We start from the raw sequence: 17,336 nt of genomic DNA, 5'->3' as shown, positions 1-17,336 counted from the left end.
ACAAGACTGTACAAAATGGCACCAAACTGGCAACTTCGCTCACTCTACACCAGGACAGCATATTAGCTCAGTGGTTAGTGGTGCTGCCTCACAGCACCATGGATCCAGATTCAATTTCACCATCAGGTAACTGTCTGTGGTTTGCACATTTGCCCTATGGGTTTCCTCCAGGTTCTTTGGTTCCCTCCCACAGTTCAAAGATGTGCACGTTAGGTGGAGTTAGGTGCATGTTAGGTGGAGTTAGTTAGGTGCCATGCTAAATTGCCCAAAGCATCCAGAGATTGCAGGCTAGGTGAATTGGTCATGGAAAATGCATGGTTACAGGAATAGGGTAGGGTAGTGGGTCTGGGTACAAAGCTCTTCAGAGCATTGGACACTATGGCCAAGTAGCCTGTTTCCACTCTATAGGAACACTATGATTCTTGACCTAGGAATGGTTGTGATGCAGAACAAAAGAAATCTGATTTGCAAGAAGAGAGCATGAAAGTGAAAATGTAACAATTCCCTGGCACTTTGAAAACTCTAGAAATGGCCAGAAAGCCTAGAAGTTCAAAAAAAATACAATTATAACTACTGGCATCTCATGCAAAATTATATAACATAAATCTAATAATAATTAAAGCCTAAAATTACTATTACTTTAAAAAACTTTTGGAAGTTTTACAATTCATACTGTTCAGTTTTTTAAAAATTGGCAGGAAATCAGGTGGCAAAATTGGTCAAAAAATCCTACATTTAAAAAGATCAGTTTCTATTTGGAACATTGCTAGGTCAAGAAAACAAAGAATAGACTGGGGGAGAAAAGCACCATTTAACAGAATGACAACCTGCAATTATTTACACAATACGTGGACGCTATTTATGGGTCTCAATGGCAGATCTAAAGTTCTGGCAAGTGCACACACAGGATCTCAGCCATATTATACAAGCTTTTGACCCAGTATGCTTTAACAATGCTGTAGTCTTTTCTACAAGAGTATTTTTGGGCACTTTGTTCTCCAGATTTATTATACTGTCAGTTACGAGAAAAATCATGGCTGGCAGCCAGCAATTGTAACACTTCACATTTATGAAGAAATGGATTCTTGTCGTCAAAGGATGCTTCAGGCACACTGACGCCTGTCTGGTTAGAACCATCATCTCATACATTGACCACTAAGAGAGTACAATCATTCCTTTAAATCGGGAAATTTAACACAAATCTCTTTTTTATTTGACATAGAATTTCAGATACCAAGCTGTGTACCCGATATTACAAATGTAGTTGTCAATAGTACGAGAGACACTTAGTACATGTCTATAATAGAATGTTCACAGAGAGGTCACTAATGTGATTACACAAATCTGATTTGCAGTTCAAAAAGCAGATTAATCCATCAATCTGAATAAAGTCAGATATTGCAGCTGAAAGTCAGCAGAAAAGAACCAATCATCACTGTTTAATTGAAGCAATGATTTGGAGATGCCGGTGTTGGACTGGGGTGTACAAAGTTAAAAATCACACAACACCAGGTTATAGTCCAACAGGTTTAATTGGAAGCACATTAGCTTTCGGAGCAAGGCTCCTTCATCAGGTGATTGTGATGAAGGAGCGTCGCTCCGAAAGCTAGTGTGCTTCCAATTAAACCTGTTGGACTATAACCTGGTGTTGTGTAATTTATAATTGAAGCAAGGTTTCCATAAAATGGCTCCCATTTAAAAACCATATTAATGATACATCCCATGGATGGGTTACAAAGCATGCCATGGTATAATGTCAAATTTGGAAATTCTGTTTCCCAAAACGGGAGGCGTGCAATAGACTGACATTTATATGAAGAAGTAGGGAGCAAAGAACTTTGAGCTTCAGGCACTATTCGGATGGGTTTAAACTAGCTCAGCAGGGGGATGGGCACCTGAGGTGTAGTTCAAATGCACAGGAGGATGAAAATAGGGAGGACAGGGACAGGATTTCACGGTCACAGGAATGTGCTGGCAGACAGCAAGCTGGTTTGAAGTGTGTTAACTTCAATGCCAGAAGTATCCGAAAATAGGTTGTCAATGCTTGCAGCATGGTTAGGTACCTGGGACTTCAACGTTGTGGCCATTTTGGAGACATGGATACAGCAGAGTCAGGAATGGATGTTGCAAGTTCCAGGATTTAGAACTTTCATTAAGAAGAGGGAAGGCCATAAAAGAGGAGGAGGTGTGGCCTTGTTAGTCAAGGACAGTATAACGGTGGCTGAAAGAACCTTTGACAAGGACTCGTGTACTGAGGTGGTATGGGCTGAGGTTAGGAACAACAGAGGAGAGGTCACACTGCTGGGAGCTTTTCATAGGCCTCTGCAGAGGTCCAGTGAGGTGGAGGAGAGGATTGGCAAAATTATTCTGGGTAGGAGTGAAAGGAACAGGGTGGTCATTACAGGGGACTTTAACTTCCCCAACATTGACTGGAAAAAGCTATAACTGTATTAAATTAGATGGATCAGTTTTTGTCCAATGTGTGCAGAAGGGTTTCCTAACACAGTATGTTGAAGGGCCGAAAAGAGGGGAGGCCACACTCGGTCTGGTGCTTGGTAATGAAACACGCCAGGCGTTTGATTTAATTGTAGGTGAGCACTTCGGAGAGAGTGAACATTAATTCAATTACATTTAGTTTAGCAATGGAAAGGGATAGGTACATGCCACAGGGCAAGTTATCAATGGGGCAAGGGCAATCATAATGCAATTAGGTATGACTTTGGATGCATAGAATGGAGGTAGCAAAATGCAAGGGATGGAGACAATCGAAAAGTGCAGCTGGTTTTAAGGAACAAATATTGCGTGTCCTTGATAGGTATGTCCCTGTCAGGCAGGAAGGAAGTGATAAGGTAAGGGAACTGCAGTTTATTAAAGAAATTGCATCTCTTGTTAAGTGGAAGAAGGAGGCTTATGTGAACTTGAAACAAGATGGTTCAGATGCGGCGATGGAGAGTTACAGATTAGCTAGGAAGGATTTAAAGACAGGGTTAAGAAGAGCAAGGAGAGGACATGAGCAGTCTTTAGCAGGTAGAATAAAGAAGAACCCTAAAGCTTTCTACAGGTATGTGAAGAATAAAAGGATGACTAGGGTAGGAATAGGGCCAGTCAAAGACAAAAGTGGGACGTTGCGTTTGGACACTGTGGAGATCGGAGAGGTGCTAAACAAATATTTCTCATCTGTTTTCACTCAGGAAAAGAGAATATTGTAGAGGAGAAGAATGAGATGGGGGATATTAGACTAGAAAGGATCAAGGTTAGTAAGGAAGAGGTGGTATCAATTCTAGAAGGAGTGAAAGTAGACAAGTCCCCTGGGCTGGATGGGATTTATCTGAGGACTCTCTGGCAAGCTAGGGAAGAGATAGTGGAGCCTTTGGCTTTGATATTTGAGTCATCATTGTCTACACGTTTAGTACCAGAGGACTGGAGGATTGCAAATGTTGTGTCCTTGTTCAAGAAGGGCAGTAGAGATGACCTAGGTAATTTTAGACCAGTGAGCCTTACATTTGTTGTAGGCAAAGTTTTGGAAAGTATTATAAGAGATAGGATTTATAATCATCTAGCAAGCAACAATTTGATTGCAGATAGTCAACATGGTTTATTAAGAGCAGATCATGTCTCCCAAACCTCACTGAGTTTTTTGAGAAGGTGACAAAGCATGTGGATGAGGATAGGGCAGTTGACGTGGTGTACATGGACTTCAGTAAAGCCTTTGATAAGGTTCCACATGGTAGGCTGTTGGAGAAAATGCAAAGGCATGGGATTGAGGGTGATTTAGCAGTTTGGATTAGGAACTGGCTTTCTGAAAGAAGGCAGGAAGTAATGGTTGACAGAAAATATTCAGACTGGAGTCCAGTTACTGGTGGTGTGCCACGGAGATCTGTTTTGGGACCACTGCTGTTTGTCATTTTTATAAATGACTTAGACGCAAGCATAGGTGGATGGGTCAGTAAGTTTGCAGATGATACTAAAGTTGGTGGAGTGGTGGACAGTGTGGAAGAATGTTACAGGTTGCAGGGGGACTTGTATAAACTGCAGGATTGGGTGCGAGGTGGCAAATGGAGTTCAAAGCAGATAGATGTGAGGTAATTCACTTTGGTAAGAATAACAGGAAGGCAGAATACTGGGTCAATGGAGGGATTCTTTGGTAGTGTAGGTGTGCAGAGGGATCTTGAGGTCCATGTACATAGATCCCTGAAAGTTGCCAATTAGGTTGATAGTGCTGTTATGAAGGCATACAATGTCTTAGGTTTGATTGGTAGAGGGATTGAGTTCCGGAGCCATAATGTACAAATATATAAAATGCTAGTGGGGCCACACTTGGAATATTGTGTACAGTTCTGGTCGCCCCATTTCAGGAATGGGGCGATGTGGAAGCATTGGAAAAGGTGCAGAGGAGATTTACCAGGATATTGCCTGGTCTGGAAGGAAGGTCTTATGAGTAAAGGCTGAGAGACTTGCGTCTGTTCTCATTGGAGAGAAGAAGGCTAAGAGGGGATTTGATAGAGACATACAAGATGATCAGAAGATTAGATAGGGTGGACAATGAAAGTCTTTGACTTGTCCTAGGATGGATGTGTTGTTCCAATCAAAGTGGTGTCCCTCCTCACCTGTATATAAAGGTACTAGTGATGGTGTTTTTTTTCTGTGGCTAGTTGATTTTCAAGTATCCTGGTGGCTAGTTTTCTGCCTGTTTGTCCAATATAGTGTTTGTTACAGTTCTTGCAAGGTATTTTGGAAATGACATTCATTTTGCTTGTTTGATGTATGGGGTCTTTTAAGTTCAATAGCTGCTGTTTTTGTGTGTTGGTGGGTTTGTGGGCTACCATGGTAAGGATTTCGAGTGAGGAACCATTATGCAAATTTTGAGGAGATTTATTTACTCACTGCTCTAAGTAAAAATACCCAGTCTTGGAGGAGAAGCTGAAGTGTTCTACTAAGAATTTGCCAAATGTATTAAAACACACTAAACAATAATTTTAATGAGGTTAATGGTTAAAATATAATTTCTGATTTTTAATTTTTGTTCAAAACTCTGTCAGCATAATCCTCCAAACCCTTCTCCTTCAAATGCTTACCTAGTCTTAAATATATTGGTAATTTATACCTCAACCATGTCCAGGCAAAAGGTAGCACCTCACACTTAACTGTACTGATATTCATTTATCAATTATTGGTATGTAGTATGCAAACTCGTTACTACCTTCTTTAAGGTATGCTGAACACTTTCTCCATATAGATTACAACCAGAACCTCCTCTCACCACTCCTACCCACACAATGTGGTAACATCAACAAACTTACAAATTAAGCTTTCGATTCCAAAATCATTAATGTAGATTTTTAAAAATCAAATAGGGACCTGGACTTTAATTAAGCTTGATTTTCAAATCAACCATTCACTGTTTGGACACACAAAGAAAAGAACAACTAATAATTCTCATAACATTTACAATGTTTCAAGGTTGGTGAAGTCACACTACAAAGCCTTGAAAAAGACTTTCAAAAGTCTAGGATGGAAGGTTGCGAAAGGTATAATCTACCTCTGTAGCCCTTCTTTAATACTGGCTTTATCTCATTAGTCTTCGATTGTGCCATTTGTAATCAACCTCTTGTAGACTTTATATTGACAAAAGATGTAGATTAATTTAGGATCGATGCCAGGTCTTCATTTACATAAATTATTTGGATGTGAACATAGGAGGTCTGGTGACTAAGTTTGCAGATGAAACCAAAATTGGAGGTGTAGTGGACAGCGAAGAAGGTTACCTCAGAGTACAATGGGAAGATATTCAGATGGGTCAATGGGCCAAAGAGTGGTAGCTGGAATTTAATTTAGATAAATGTGAAGTGCTGCATTTTGGAAAGGCATATCAGGGCAGGACTTATACACTTAATGATAAGTTCCTGGGGAGTGTTGCTGAACAAGGAGACCTTGAAGTGCAGGTTCATAGTTCCTTGAAAGTGGAGTCACAGATAGATAGGATAGTGAAGGTGGTGTTTGGTATGCTTGCCTTTATTGATCAGTGCAGTGAGCAGAGGTTGGGAGGTCATGTTGCAGTTGTACAGGACATTGGTTAGGCCACTATTGGATTACTGCATCAGTGCAGTGAAACCGAATCATTTCTTTGCTGTATCTGTTCCTGTGAGGATCAGGCTTGAACATAAATCACAACCAGCTAGAAGCAGTCTGTTTATCCTGCTTCAAGCACATAATGTGTTAAAAACAAATACCGGTAATTCTCCTATAATGAAGTGTTGCATCCCATTGAAACCTCGCTTAATAGAAATAATGGAGTCTATGGGAAAAGTGCGGCAGACCAGCAAAAATTAACATTCACAAATCACTCAAAAATCACTCAGAAATCTATTGCAAAATATAGCACAGCCTAAATGACGGTTAAAATCATATTTACTAACGAAACAAAAGTAAATTTAATCCACTACATTTTAAAAAATGTAAGAAAGCTGCTCGCTGTACAGTACCTCTCACAGGAAGTTGCTCTGTGGGCAGGTGACATCAGCGCACGTGCAGAATGATACAAACATTAGTACGTGCACATAATGAAGCATGCAAACTGATCCCCACTGGAATCACGTTATTGCCAACGGAGGCAAGTGTTCTCCAAATACTATTCCCTAATTTTTCAGCGATGTTATAGCCAAATCGCACCGCCTAAACTCATATTATCCCAGAACTACATGTAAATTCCCCTAAGCAAACTAACATATGAACATTTTTTAAAATTATACTCAGACACACAAGACACTGTATTTGTAATCCAGGCAATTCAGCTGACAGAAATAAATCATTTGAATCCTTGAATGGATCTTCACATTTTATTTCCAATCTAACCTAGCTTTAATTTTTAAAAAATCTACAAGCAACAAGAGAACATGACCCACTCTCTCACAGCAAATTAAGTGTGTTTCTTTGGATGAGCACACGGGTAATATTTTCAATTGTTTTAAGACCAAAAAAATGTGCAAAAGTTCAATTGCTCAATGCATTAAATGGGAAGTTACCTTTTGGTGCACTCTAGTTACTATAGACCAGTAGATCCAAAACCAATTTTGGAATCCACTGTAAATAACAAGCTCTCAACCTAACAACAGCTGAGCTGGAACTCATCACCAATTTGGCTTTCACTTTCTCACTAATTAAACTAAGTTAACTTTTAAGCCTCTTTCTCATAGCTTAATTGTAGCAAAGGAAAAAGTGCATTCGCCCAATATATGAAAATACAAACCAGCAGCAGATGTTGGGCATTAGGCCCCTCAAATCTCCTCCTCCATACAATAAGATCATGTAGATTTGTTTGTGTTTCAAATTCCACATTCTCATTTTCCCCAGTTAACTAACGATTCTTGTTAGGCAAGGGAATCAATCTTACCTTCACCATAAAAATATTCAATGACTCAGCCTCCACTGCAACCTAATATAATGTTCCTGCATTACAGAGTTCCAAAATCACACATCTCACCAAGAAAAAAAAATTCCCTTCATTTCTATACTAAAAGGGAGACTCCCAATTTGAATAGCATTTACAGGTAGTTCTCCTATAATGTAACAGTGCGTTCATGTTGTAGAGAATCACACAATATAAATAATGGGGCCTATGGGAAAAATAAGGTTGGAGCAAACCGCCAAAAATATCACGAAAAATAATAGTTAGCCTAACACAAATGGTAGCACAGTCTAAGTAAATCTTTAAATCATGTACTTTAATGAAATAATACAGTACATTTAAAACTTTAACACCACAATCACTGACTACAGCACTGTACCTTCACATAGTTGGGTTTTGTTGTTCAGCTAGTGTCAGGGATGGAATCACGTAATAGTGAATGGGAGTTCACTTTACAAAAAAGGTTCGCTATTCACTAATTGCATTACAGCCAAATCGTGTTTAATAAACACACTTTATAGGAGAATTACCTGTAACACTAGTTCTGGAATCACTCAGAAGAGTAAACATTATATTCACATACACCTTGTCAGTCATTCAGAATGTTATACACTTCAACACAGTCACCCTTGCACTTCTAATTCCAGTGAAAACAAGACCAGCCTTTTCACTCTTTCCTAAGACAATCTACTCATTCTATGATTCTATAACTCAAGTGTTTTTTTGTTCAATTCCTCTGTAATAAAGGATAGCATCCCATCAGCCTTCCTAATATGTGCATATCTCTTGTAACTCATATTAGGAACACCTCAATGACTTTGCACTTTGGAATAGCTTTCTTCAAGAATAAAGGTTTCATTTCCTGAATCTGAAAAATTTTGAAAAATTAACACCAATGCATCTATGAGCTCATTAGCTATAGCTTTCAAGACTCTAAGATGACATCCATTAGAATTTGAGACTTGTCAGCCTGGAGCTCCATGAGCTTGCTCAGTACCACTTCACAAGTGACTAGAAATTCACTAAGACCATTTCTTCCTTCTATCTTTACAATTGCAGGTATTAATGAATTTTCTTTCTATCCTCTATAGTGAAGATAGAACAAAAATATTAATTTATTCCACCATTTCTTTACGACACACTATTGACTCTCCATTCATACTCTCGGAAGGATGAACAGTCACTTTACCTTTTTAGATACATATAGTATCTATTTTTATATTTCTAGCTAACTTCATTTCAGGTTTTAACATATTATTTCTGATTAATCTTTTGGCTATTGTCTGCTGTAATCTGACCAGTCATCTGTAATGCAATTTACCTTTGCGCATACATTCACATATGCTCTTTAAGTTTAATGTTCTCCTTAACTTCTTTTGTTAACCATGGATGATGGTCCTCCCTTTGTAATATTTCCATATAGTAGGAACGTACTTCTTCTGAATACTCTGAAACACCCTTTTAAACATTTGTCACTGCTTCTCAACTGGCCTTTATGCTCACCAATATCTGAGTCCACTTCAGCTAGCTCTGCTTTCATGCCCATATTATTGTCCTTTCTTACTTTTGAACTCCTTGCTTTGCATCAGTCACACTGAGTGGTTATTGTTTTGCAATACATTCTGAGAAAGCATGGAATTTGACTCAAGGAAAGGTGAACAATAAGAATGAATCTCGTTCCACGGTTATTCACACAACCATTCCCAGTTACTAATTCACTACATTTCCATGGCAATGTTCTTACCAATCAGAGTTCACTTGTCAACCAACCAACATGCTCTTCTCATGCAGTATGAGATACTGTCCTCCTCTACACTGACATTCTTTTGAATTGTCCCAATGAGTCAAAACAAACAGCTTCAACAGAAAATATATCTTATCCAGTAGTACTTAACTTCCTATCTCCATTAATGCACATCAAAAGTATTAGCCATTTACTCCCTTATTTACAGCTGCCGAGCTGTCAGGAAAACCAACAAAGGAAAATTAAAAAACAGCTTACCTTAACATTTAGATACCTAAATAAGTGGAAGAGTACATAACTAAAAGGTTTCCTTACCTCTATTAGCTTTCGCTCATAGGTGTTAGCCAGCTCATCATTATCGACCACAGGTTTAGGTTCTGGGATCATAATGTCAGAATCACCACTCCGTAAGTTTGGAAGAACTAAACAAGATGAAATAGTGAGAAAAGTTTAAAATTGCAACTTGTTATGCTACATCACACAAAGAAATTTATAAACAGTCAATTGGTCATAAAGAACTTGAGTATTGCTGTAAAAAAGTCTATTTTGTTGAAGCTTTTTGTCTTGCATTCATCAGGACAATTCACAAGAAATATCACCGTAAAAGGGAAAACATCATGCTGATTAATTGGCAAATAGGTTCTGATTGGTAGAGACACAGCCCATAGAAAATGTAGCAGTTAGATGTTGACTGATGACAAATATCAAGCATTTTGTTTGGTATTTCTCACAAATTGTCCAAATGAATGCAAAATAAAAAGCTTTAAGAAAATATGTCTTTTTCCTGCAACACCAAATAAACTTATTCGTTATGGTACTGAAGCATTATTGCACACTAAAATATCATTCCAACTACAAAGTTTATTACTTTGGCAGAATCTTCTGTTCTTTCTAGTGAGCTTGCAAGTAAGAAGGGCATTTAATTAAGTAAATTAATTAAGTGGTGTGCCAGCATCCCCCGCTTCTCAGCTTCACTTAAGTTGTGAATGTTAAGACCCATATCGACCATCTCACTCTGCCACCAACTCATGCCTTTTTAAGAGCTTCAGCCTATTGCCTGCAGGAATTAATTCAGTTGCAGATGGGCTTGTCATATATGGCATGCATGGCAGCCAAATCAGCTTACCCCTTATGGGGAGAAACAAAAGCATTCAACGCTCAAGTGAAGTGGACATCAGGAAAAGCAAGGCAGGGGAATACATACTGAGAACCATCCCACCTGCCTTTCCTGCTGATCCTCCAAGACTTAGCTGTGGTCTGGATCACCTCATAATCCTGAAATTCCGATGTTTGATCATTTCAGCAATAGCCATGGGCTTCCAAGTGGCGCTGATTCCAGGTTATCATAATTCATAATAATAATGTCGGCCTTCCCTAAAAAAGGCAGTACGGGGCACTCACTAGCTTTCCAGCTTGGAAGGAAGAATACTGATGTCTCAATGAGATTCCATTCTGTATTTTCTATGTATTGTCATTTGGCCATACCTACATAATTTGTAAAATAACTCTCAACTATTGAATTAGCTTTGAGTTTATGCTATGATATTAATTTCAAAGGAATATTTAACATATCACCTCATTCACATAAGAAGCAAGCAACAATATGACTTAAAGATTGAAATCTTGAAAACTGGCACATAAAACTAATAAAATCTCCAAAATAAATTCATCGCTAAATTATCCCGAAATTCCACTTTTTTGTTCAAAACACCTTTCAGCATCAAAAGGTTCAATCATGCCTGAAGGTGTCAATCAAATGAATTGCTAAGATTGCAAATATTTAGTTTGTTTTCACAAATTCACTTGTGGAAGAAATAGTTCGTATAAATCAATATCTATATTGGTAGCATAAATAATCTTAAGTAGGAATGCATTCTGATTTTAACCATTCACTGTCCATTTGCCAGTGTGTTCCATGCCTTGCAGTCGCTTGAGATTCACGCAACAATTAACGCCATATAAAGATCAGAAATGAGAACGGGGTAGCCGACATTTTCTTGAGCCTTTTCTGCCATTCAATAAAATTGTGAACTGTCTTCTATCTTAATTTCTGCCCTGCTGCCTTATTCTTTGATTTCCTTCATATCTAAAATAACAAAGTAATCAGGAAATAACACCTCCCATTTGGGATTAATTAAAGAAGATTGCAGGGGAAATCTTTTATAGGATGAATTCATTAAGCTATTACTATATACCTCATATGACACAGCTCACCCAGGCAGTTTTTAAAAAATATTTCATTCATATCGCCAGATTTCCAAATAGTTAAAATTGGGTCTCCAGAGCAGCCAATCTCCGTTAAAATTATGAAGTTTGAAGGAAGGGTCACTGGACCTGAAATGCTGGCTCTGTTTTCTCTCAGACTTGAGACTATCCAGGGCAAAGCAGCCCCATTCAATTGACACTGCATCCAAAAGGGTCTACTCCATCCACCATTACTGCTCAGTAACAGTAGTATGTGACCAGGGGAGTGCCACAAGGATCGGCGCTGGGTCCTCTACTTTTTGTAATTTACATAAATGATTTGGATGCGAGCATAAGAGGTACAGTCAGTAAGTTTGCAGATGACACCAAAATTGGAGGTGTAGTGGATAGCGAAGAGGGTTACCTCAGATTATAACAGGATCTTGACCAGATGGGCCAATGGGCTAAGAAGTGGCAGATGGAGTTTAATTCAGATAAATGCGAGGTGCTGCATTTTGGGAAAGCAAATCTTAGCAGGACTTATACACTTAATGGTAAGGTCCTAGGGAGTGTTGCTGAACAAAGAGACCTTGGAGTGCAGGTTCATAGCTCCTTGAAAGTGGAGTTGCAGGTAGATAGGATAGTGAAGAAGGCGTTTGGTATGCTTTCCTTTATTGGTCAGATTATTGAGTACAGGAGTTGGGAGGTCATGTTGCGGCTGTGCAGGACATTGGTTAGGCCACTGTTGGAATATTGCATGCAATTCTGGTCTCCTTCCTATCAGAAAGATGTTGTAGATTAGATTATTTAGATTAGATTAGATTACTTTCCAGTGTGGAAACAGGCCCTTCGGCCCAACAAGTCCACACCGACCCGCCGAAGCGCAACCCACCCATAACCCTACATTTACCCCTTACCTAACACTACGGACAATTTAGCATGGCCAATTCACCTGACCTGCACATCTTTGGACTTGTGGGAGGAAACCGGAGCACCCGGAGGAAACCCACGCAGACACGGGGAGAATGTGCAAACTCCACACAGTCAGTCACCTGAAGCGGGAATTGAACCCGGGTCTCTGGCGCTGTGAGGCAGCAGTGCTAACCACTGTGCCACCGTGCTGCCCACACGGGTTCAACTTGAAAGGGTTCAGAAAAGATTCACAAGGGTGTTGCCAGGGTTGGAGGCTTTGAGCTACAGGGAGAGGCTGAACAGGCTGGGGCTGTTTTCCCTGGAGCGTCAGAAGCTGAGGGGTGACCTTATAGAGGTTTACAAAATTATGAGGGGCATGGATAGCGTAAATAGGCAAAGTCTTTTCATTGGGGTTGGGGAGTCCAGAACTAGAGGGCATAGGTTCAGGGTGAGAGGGAAAGATATAAAAGAAACCTAAGGGTCAACTGTTTCACACAGAGGGTGGTACGTGTATGGAATGAGCTGCCAGAAGAAGTGGTGGCTAGTACAATTGCAACACTTAAGAGGCATTTGGATGGCTATATGAATATGAAGGGTTTGGAGGGATATGGACCGTGTGCTGGCAGGTGGGACTAGATTGGGTTGGGATATCTGGTCGACATGGACAGGTTGGACCGAAGGGTCTGTTTCCATGCTGTACATCTCTATGACTCTATGTACCATCTACATGATGCACGGCAGAAATCACCGAAGATTGTCAGATAGCCCCTTTCAAATTCACAACCATTTGCATCTAGCAGGCTAAGGACAGCAGATACATTGGAACACCATCACCAACTGCAAGTTTCCTTCCAAGCCACTCACCATTCTGACTTGGAAATATATCTCCGTTCCTTCAATGTTGCTGGGTCAAAATCATGGAAAGCTCTCCCTAACGGTGTTGTAAGATAACCTACAGCTCACCACCACCTTCTCAAGGGCAACTAGGAATGGGCAATAAATGCTGGCCCAGCCAGTGACACCCACATCCCATGAATTAATTTTTAAAAATAAGCACACGGGCCAGCATTACAACTTCAAAACATTGATCAACTAGCTATACTTCCCACAATATCGCATCTTCACAGGCACTACTCACACCTTAAATACAACATGCAGCTCTTCAACCAAATGAGGCACCATACACGGACAACCACATTTGCAAACCATATTCAAAATCACCTTCATCTCTTCCAGATCAAAAAGCACATAACAAAAGGCAACAGAATCTGACGTTGGATGGTCAACTGTGCCTCTATGACCAGAGGAACAAAAGAGAGAATCTTTTCACATAACAATATGTGGCCGCTCCAGCTTCCTTACAGGTGAACAGTCAGTCTTGATCCCTTAACTCCAAAGCGATTTTCACGCCAATGTACTATATCATAAAATCCCTACAGTGTGGAAACAGGTCCTTCAGCCCAAAAAGTCTACACTGATCCTCCGACGAGTAACCCACTCAGACCCATTCCTCTACATTTACCCCCAACTAACCTACACATGCCTGAACACTATAGACATTTCAGCACGGCCAATTCATCTAACCTGCACATCTTTGGATTGTGGGAGGAAACCCCTACACTCAGAGGAACCCACACAGACACAAGAAGAATGTGCAAACTCCACACAGACAGTTGCCCGAGGTTGGAATTGAAGCCAGGTCCCTTGCGCTGTGAGGCAACAATGCTAACCACTGAGCCACCGTGCCACTGGACAGTCAATTGTAGTCATTAAGTGAACTCTGAAAGCTGAGTGTGGCCTTAAGTAGTACTTGATATCCTCAGCAAAATCATTAGCCCCTTATTTATCCGCCAGGCTATGAATTTTAATACTTGCTTCAACTCATTTTCCAAAAAGCCATCTTGTGTTAAGACAAGTCTTCGTGACAGCTCTTTAGCAGTAAGTAGTATCATCCCCTTAGCACCAGTACGTTTGAAATGTATCTCACTGTGTAAAGTGGGAATTAGCTGGATAGCTGGTTTGTAATGCATACTCAATGGGCTGAATGGCCTACTTCTACCCCATATCTTACGTTCTTACAGAATCTGGCAGTTTGAGTACAGATCTCAAGTCATGCAAATATACCTATATGGGAACAGAGTCACAAAGCCAGGGGATAGAACCATTCGTAACAAAACATTTCTCATTCTTGTCCAAAGGAAACAAACACTCACAAGTAACACATTAACAATCAATTCAAGGAAATACATGAACTATTTGATGAGAATAAGCATCAAAATGCACAATTTTACAGGCTAATTGGCCATTTCACTTTAAACATGATCTCTAGATGTCCACTACATTGCTTACGTTTTACACCATGTAAAACCAACTAAAATTTGATGATACTATGTCGAATCAGGTTTGTGATGTCAACTGATTGCTCTTGTTCCTGTTGATCTAATTACAAATACACAAAGTGAAAGAATAGTGCAATTAAGAGTGGTCACTCATTAAAAAGAAATCAATACAAGCCTGATGAATAACTTCAAACTCAAGTTATAGCAATGCTTAGTTTCAGTGACTGCGACAATATCTCCAGATTTCCCACTTTGGGTCACAAGCTAATTAAACTGCAATTTTAGTGAAGAGAGTCAGTGATTTCACAAGATAAAATCTGCAAGATTCTGACTAATCCAGTTAAAAATACTTGAGACCGCCCCTCAAGTTGGCTTTAATTTAAATCAAAAATAAAAAGAATTAAATAAGGTTTGGAGTGAGATTCCCAAAGGATTCAGTGTTGGGATCCTCACTGTTCCTGATATATACCAATGAATAGACCATGTTGCAAAAGGTGCTCTTTCATTTTTTTTTTGGATGATATGAAACTTGAAAGCATTGTAAATTGTGAGGAAGTTAGTGTAAAAATTCAAAAAGGCATAAAATATAATGGTGGAGTGGGCAGATCAATGGTAGATGAAGTTCAAAACACAGAACTGAGGTGACACATTTTGGTAGGAAGGATACAGAAAGACAATATAAAATAAAAGGTATAACCCCATAAAAGGAGTGCAGGAGCAAAGGGACCTAGGTGTATCTGTGCATTTTCTTTTGACTTTTTTTATAGGATACAGGCATCACCAGCAAGGCCAACAGTTGTCGTCTATCCCAAATCCCTGAACTCAGTGGCTAACTCAGCCAATTCAATCCACCATATTTCCATGGACCTGTCATCGCATGTCAGTAAGATGGCAGATTTCCTTCCCGAAAAGACATCAGTGAACCACAGAGATTTTTATGACAATTGCTAATGGATTCATGATTCGTATTACTGAGACTTTCAATTCCAGAATTTATTAATTGAATTTAAATTCCACTAGCTGGAATGGTGGGATTTGAACCCATGTCGCCAGAACATTAGACTGGACATCTTGACTAGTGGTCCAGTGACATTATAACTATACCATCATCTCCACCAAAATGTCATTCTAGTGACAGGATGTGTTTAGAAGGCATTAATGAAGTGCACAATCACCTAGGCTTTATTAATAGGGGTATAGAGTACAAAGGCAAGGAGTTCATGTTGATTTCAAATAAGACTCTGGTTCAGCCTCAGCTCTGAACATAACATTATGGGGAAGTTATGAAGGCATTGGAGCGAATACAGAAGAGGATTGGGAGAATGGTTCCAGGAGTGAAGAAAGTTATGAATAAAGACTAAAGAGGCTAGGATTGTTCTCCTCGGAGAAGAAACGTCTGATCTAACTTAAATATTCAAAAACATGAGAAGTCTGGACAGAGTAAATAGGGTTTCCACTCATGAATGGATGGAGAGAGAGAGGTTACAAATTTAAGTTTATCAGAGACAAAATTTAAAAGTAATAATGCAGATGTGATTAGGGTCTGATATGCATTGCCTGACAGTAGGGTGGAGGCAGGTTCAATCAAGGCATTCAACGAAAAATTAGTTGGTCACTTGAACATGAATCTACAGAGTTACAGGGAGAAAGCAGAAGAATGGCACTACACACAATGTTTGTTTAGAAAGCTGGAGCAGACATCATGGGATTTCAGGCCTCTTTTTTATTCACTCACGGGATATGGGCATCATCGGCTAGGCCAGTATTTATTGCCTATCCCTAATTGCCCAGAGGGCAGTTCAGAGTCAACCACATTGCTGTGGGTCTGGAGTCACATGTAGGCCAAACCAGGTAAAGACAGATTTCTTGCCCAAAAGGGCAGATTTCTTTATCCAACACAAAAACGGATACTGAAGCACTTGAGAGGATACTAAGGGAGTAACCAGAATATTTGAAGAGATGGAGGGATTGGATTATAACAACTAACGACATAAATTATTCATATTCTCACTGGCAAAGGTAAGGTTGAGAGGGATAATATGAATACTGTTTTTAGGTTTTAAAAGTGACTAGATTATATAGAAGTAGCAAGCTGTTTCATTTCTCCCTGAACAGTAGGGAGGTAAATTCTAAACGAACCTTGGGAGACATTATCTCAGTGAGCGAGTAGTTAAACCTACAGAACAAGCTCATCAGGCATTTGAAGCAGACAGTTTTGTTTCACTGAAGTGCAAATAAGGTGGATTTCTTCCAGAAGATTTTTTTTAAAAGCAGCACGAGTAATTTGAGACACAAAATAGCACGCTTACAAAAAAGAGGAAACTCTAAACTTATGCTGGGAATTAATCCAGCCCTACAGCACAGACCTGGAAGCAGAGTGTGTTGGAAAATATGGGAACCTGAATTGAGAGAGCTCCAATGCCTTCACACTGCTGGGGAAAAGGGAACTTTCATGGAGACAGGTTGGCAACAAGACTGGCTGTCTGCCATACGAAGGAGGGCAGTCAACTAGGCTGTTAAAGCCTGAATTAATGATGAATTTGCAGCCTCCTGAGCAGTCTGTCTAGCAGATTAGCCATTTGTGACATGTGGAGACCACCAGTTCAATGGAACAGCACCACAACATTGGAAAGGAAGTATCAGAGCCAGAGACTACATTCCCCAAGACACTGCCAAGCAGGGAAATCCTGCCCTGCACTCCAAGTGATACAAAAGCTGAGGTCCTCGTGAGTTTTGATTCTGAACCATGCCT

General features: G+C 39.8%; 1 protein-coding gene across 2 annotated transcripts in view; it reads right to left on the bottom strand.

Moving 5' to 3' along the window:
• Nucleotides 1-17,336, bottom strand: part of snx29 (sorting nexin 29) — a 502,976-nt gene that overhangs the window by 265,909 nt on the left and 219,731 nt on the right. For both annotated transcript variants that reach the window (XM_087997616.1, XM_087997617.1), the window contains exon 15: nt 9,465-9,571. In XM_087997616.1, coding sequence (XP_087853742.1) covers nt 9,465-9,571 — 107 coding nt within the window. The remainder of the gene's footprint in view (nt 1-9,464; nt 9,572-17,336) is intronic.

Source organism: Chiloscyllium plagiosum, unplaced genomic scaffold (genome assembly GCF_037043375.1).
Source record: "Chiloscyllium plagiosum isolate Xiang-an unplaced genomic scaffold, Cpla_swu_hap1 HiC_scaffold_20, whole genome shotgun sequence".
Classification (NCBI taxonomy): domain Eukaryota; kingdom Metazoa; phylum Chordata; class Chondrichthyes; order Orectolobiformes; family Hemiscylliidae; genus Chiloscyllium; species Chiloscyllium plagiosum.
The sequence above is the reverse complement of the archived record's forward strand: the minus strand, read 5'-3'. Positions and strand labels throughout refer to the sequence as shown.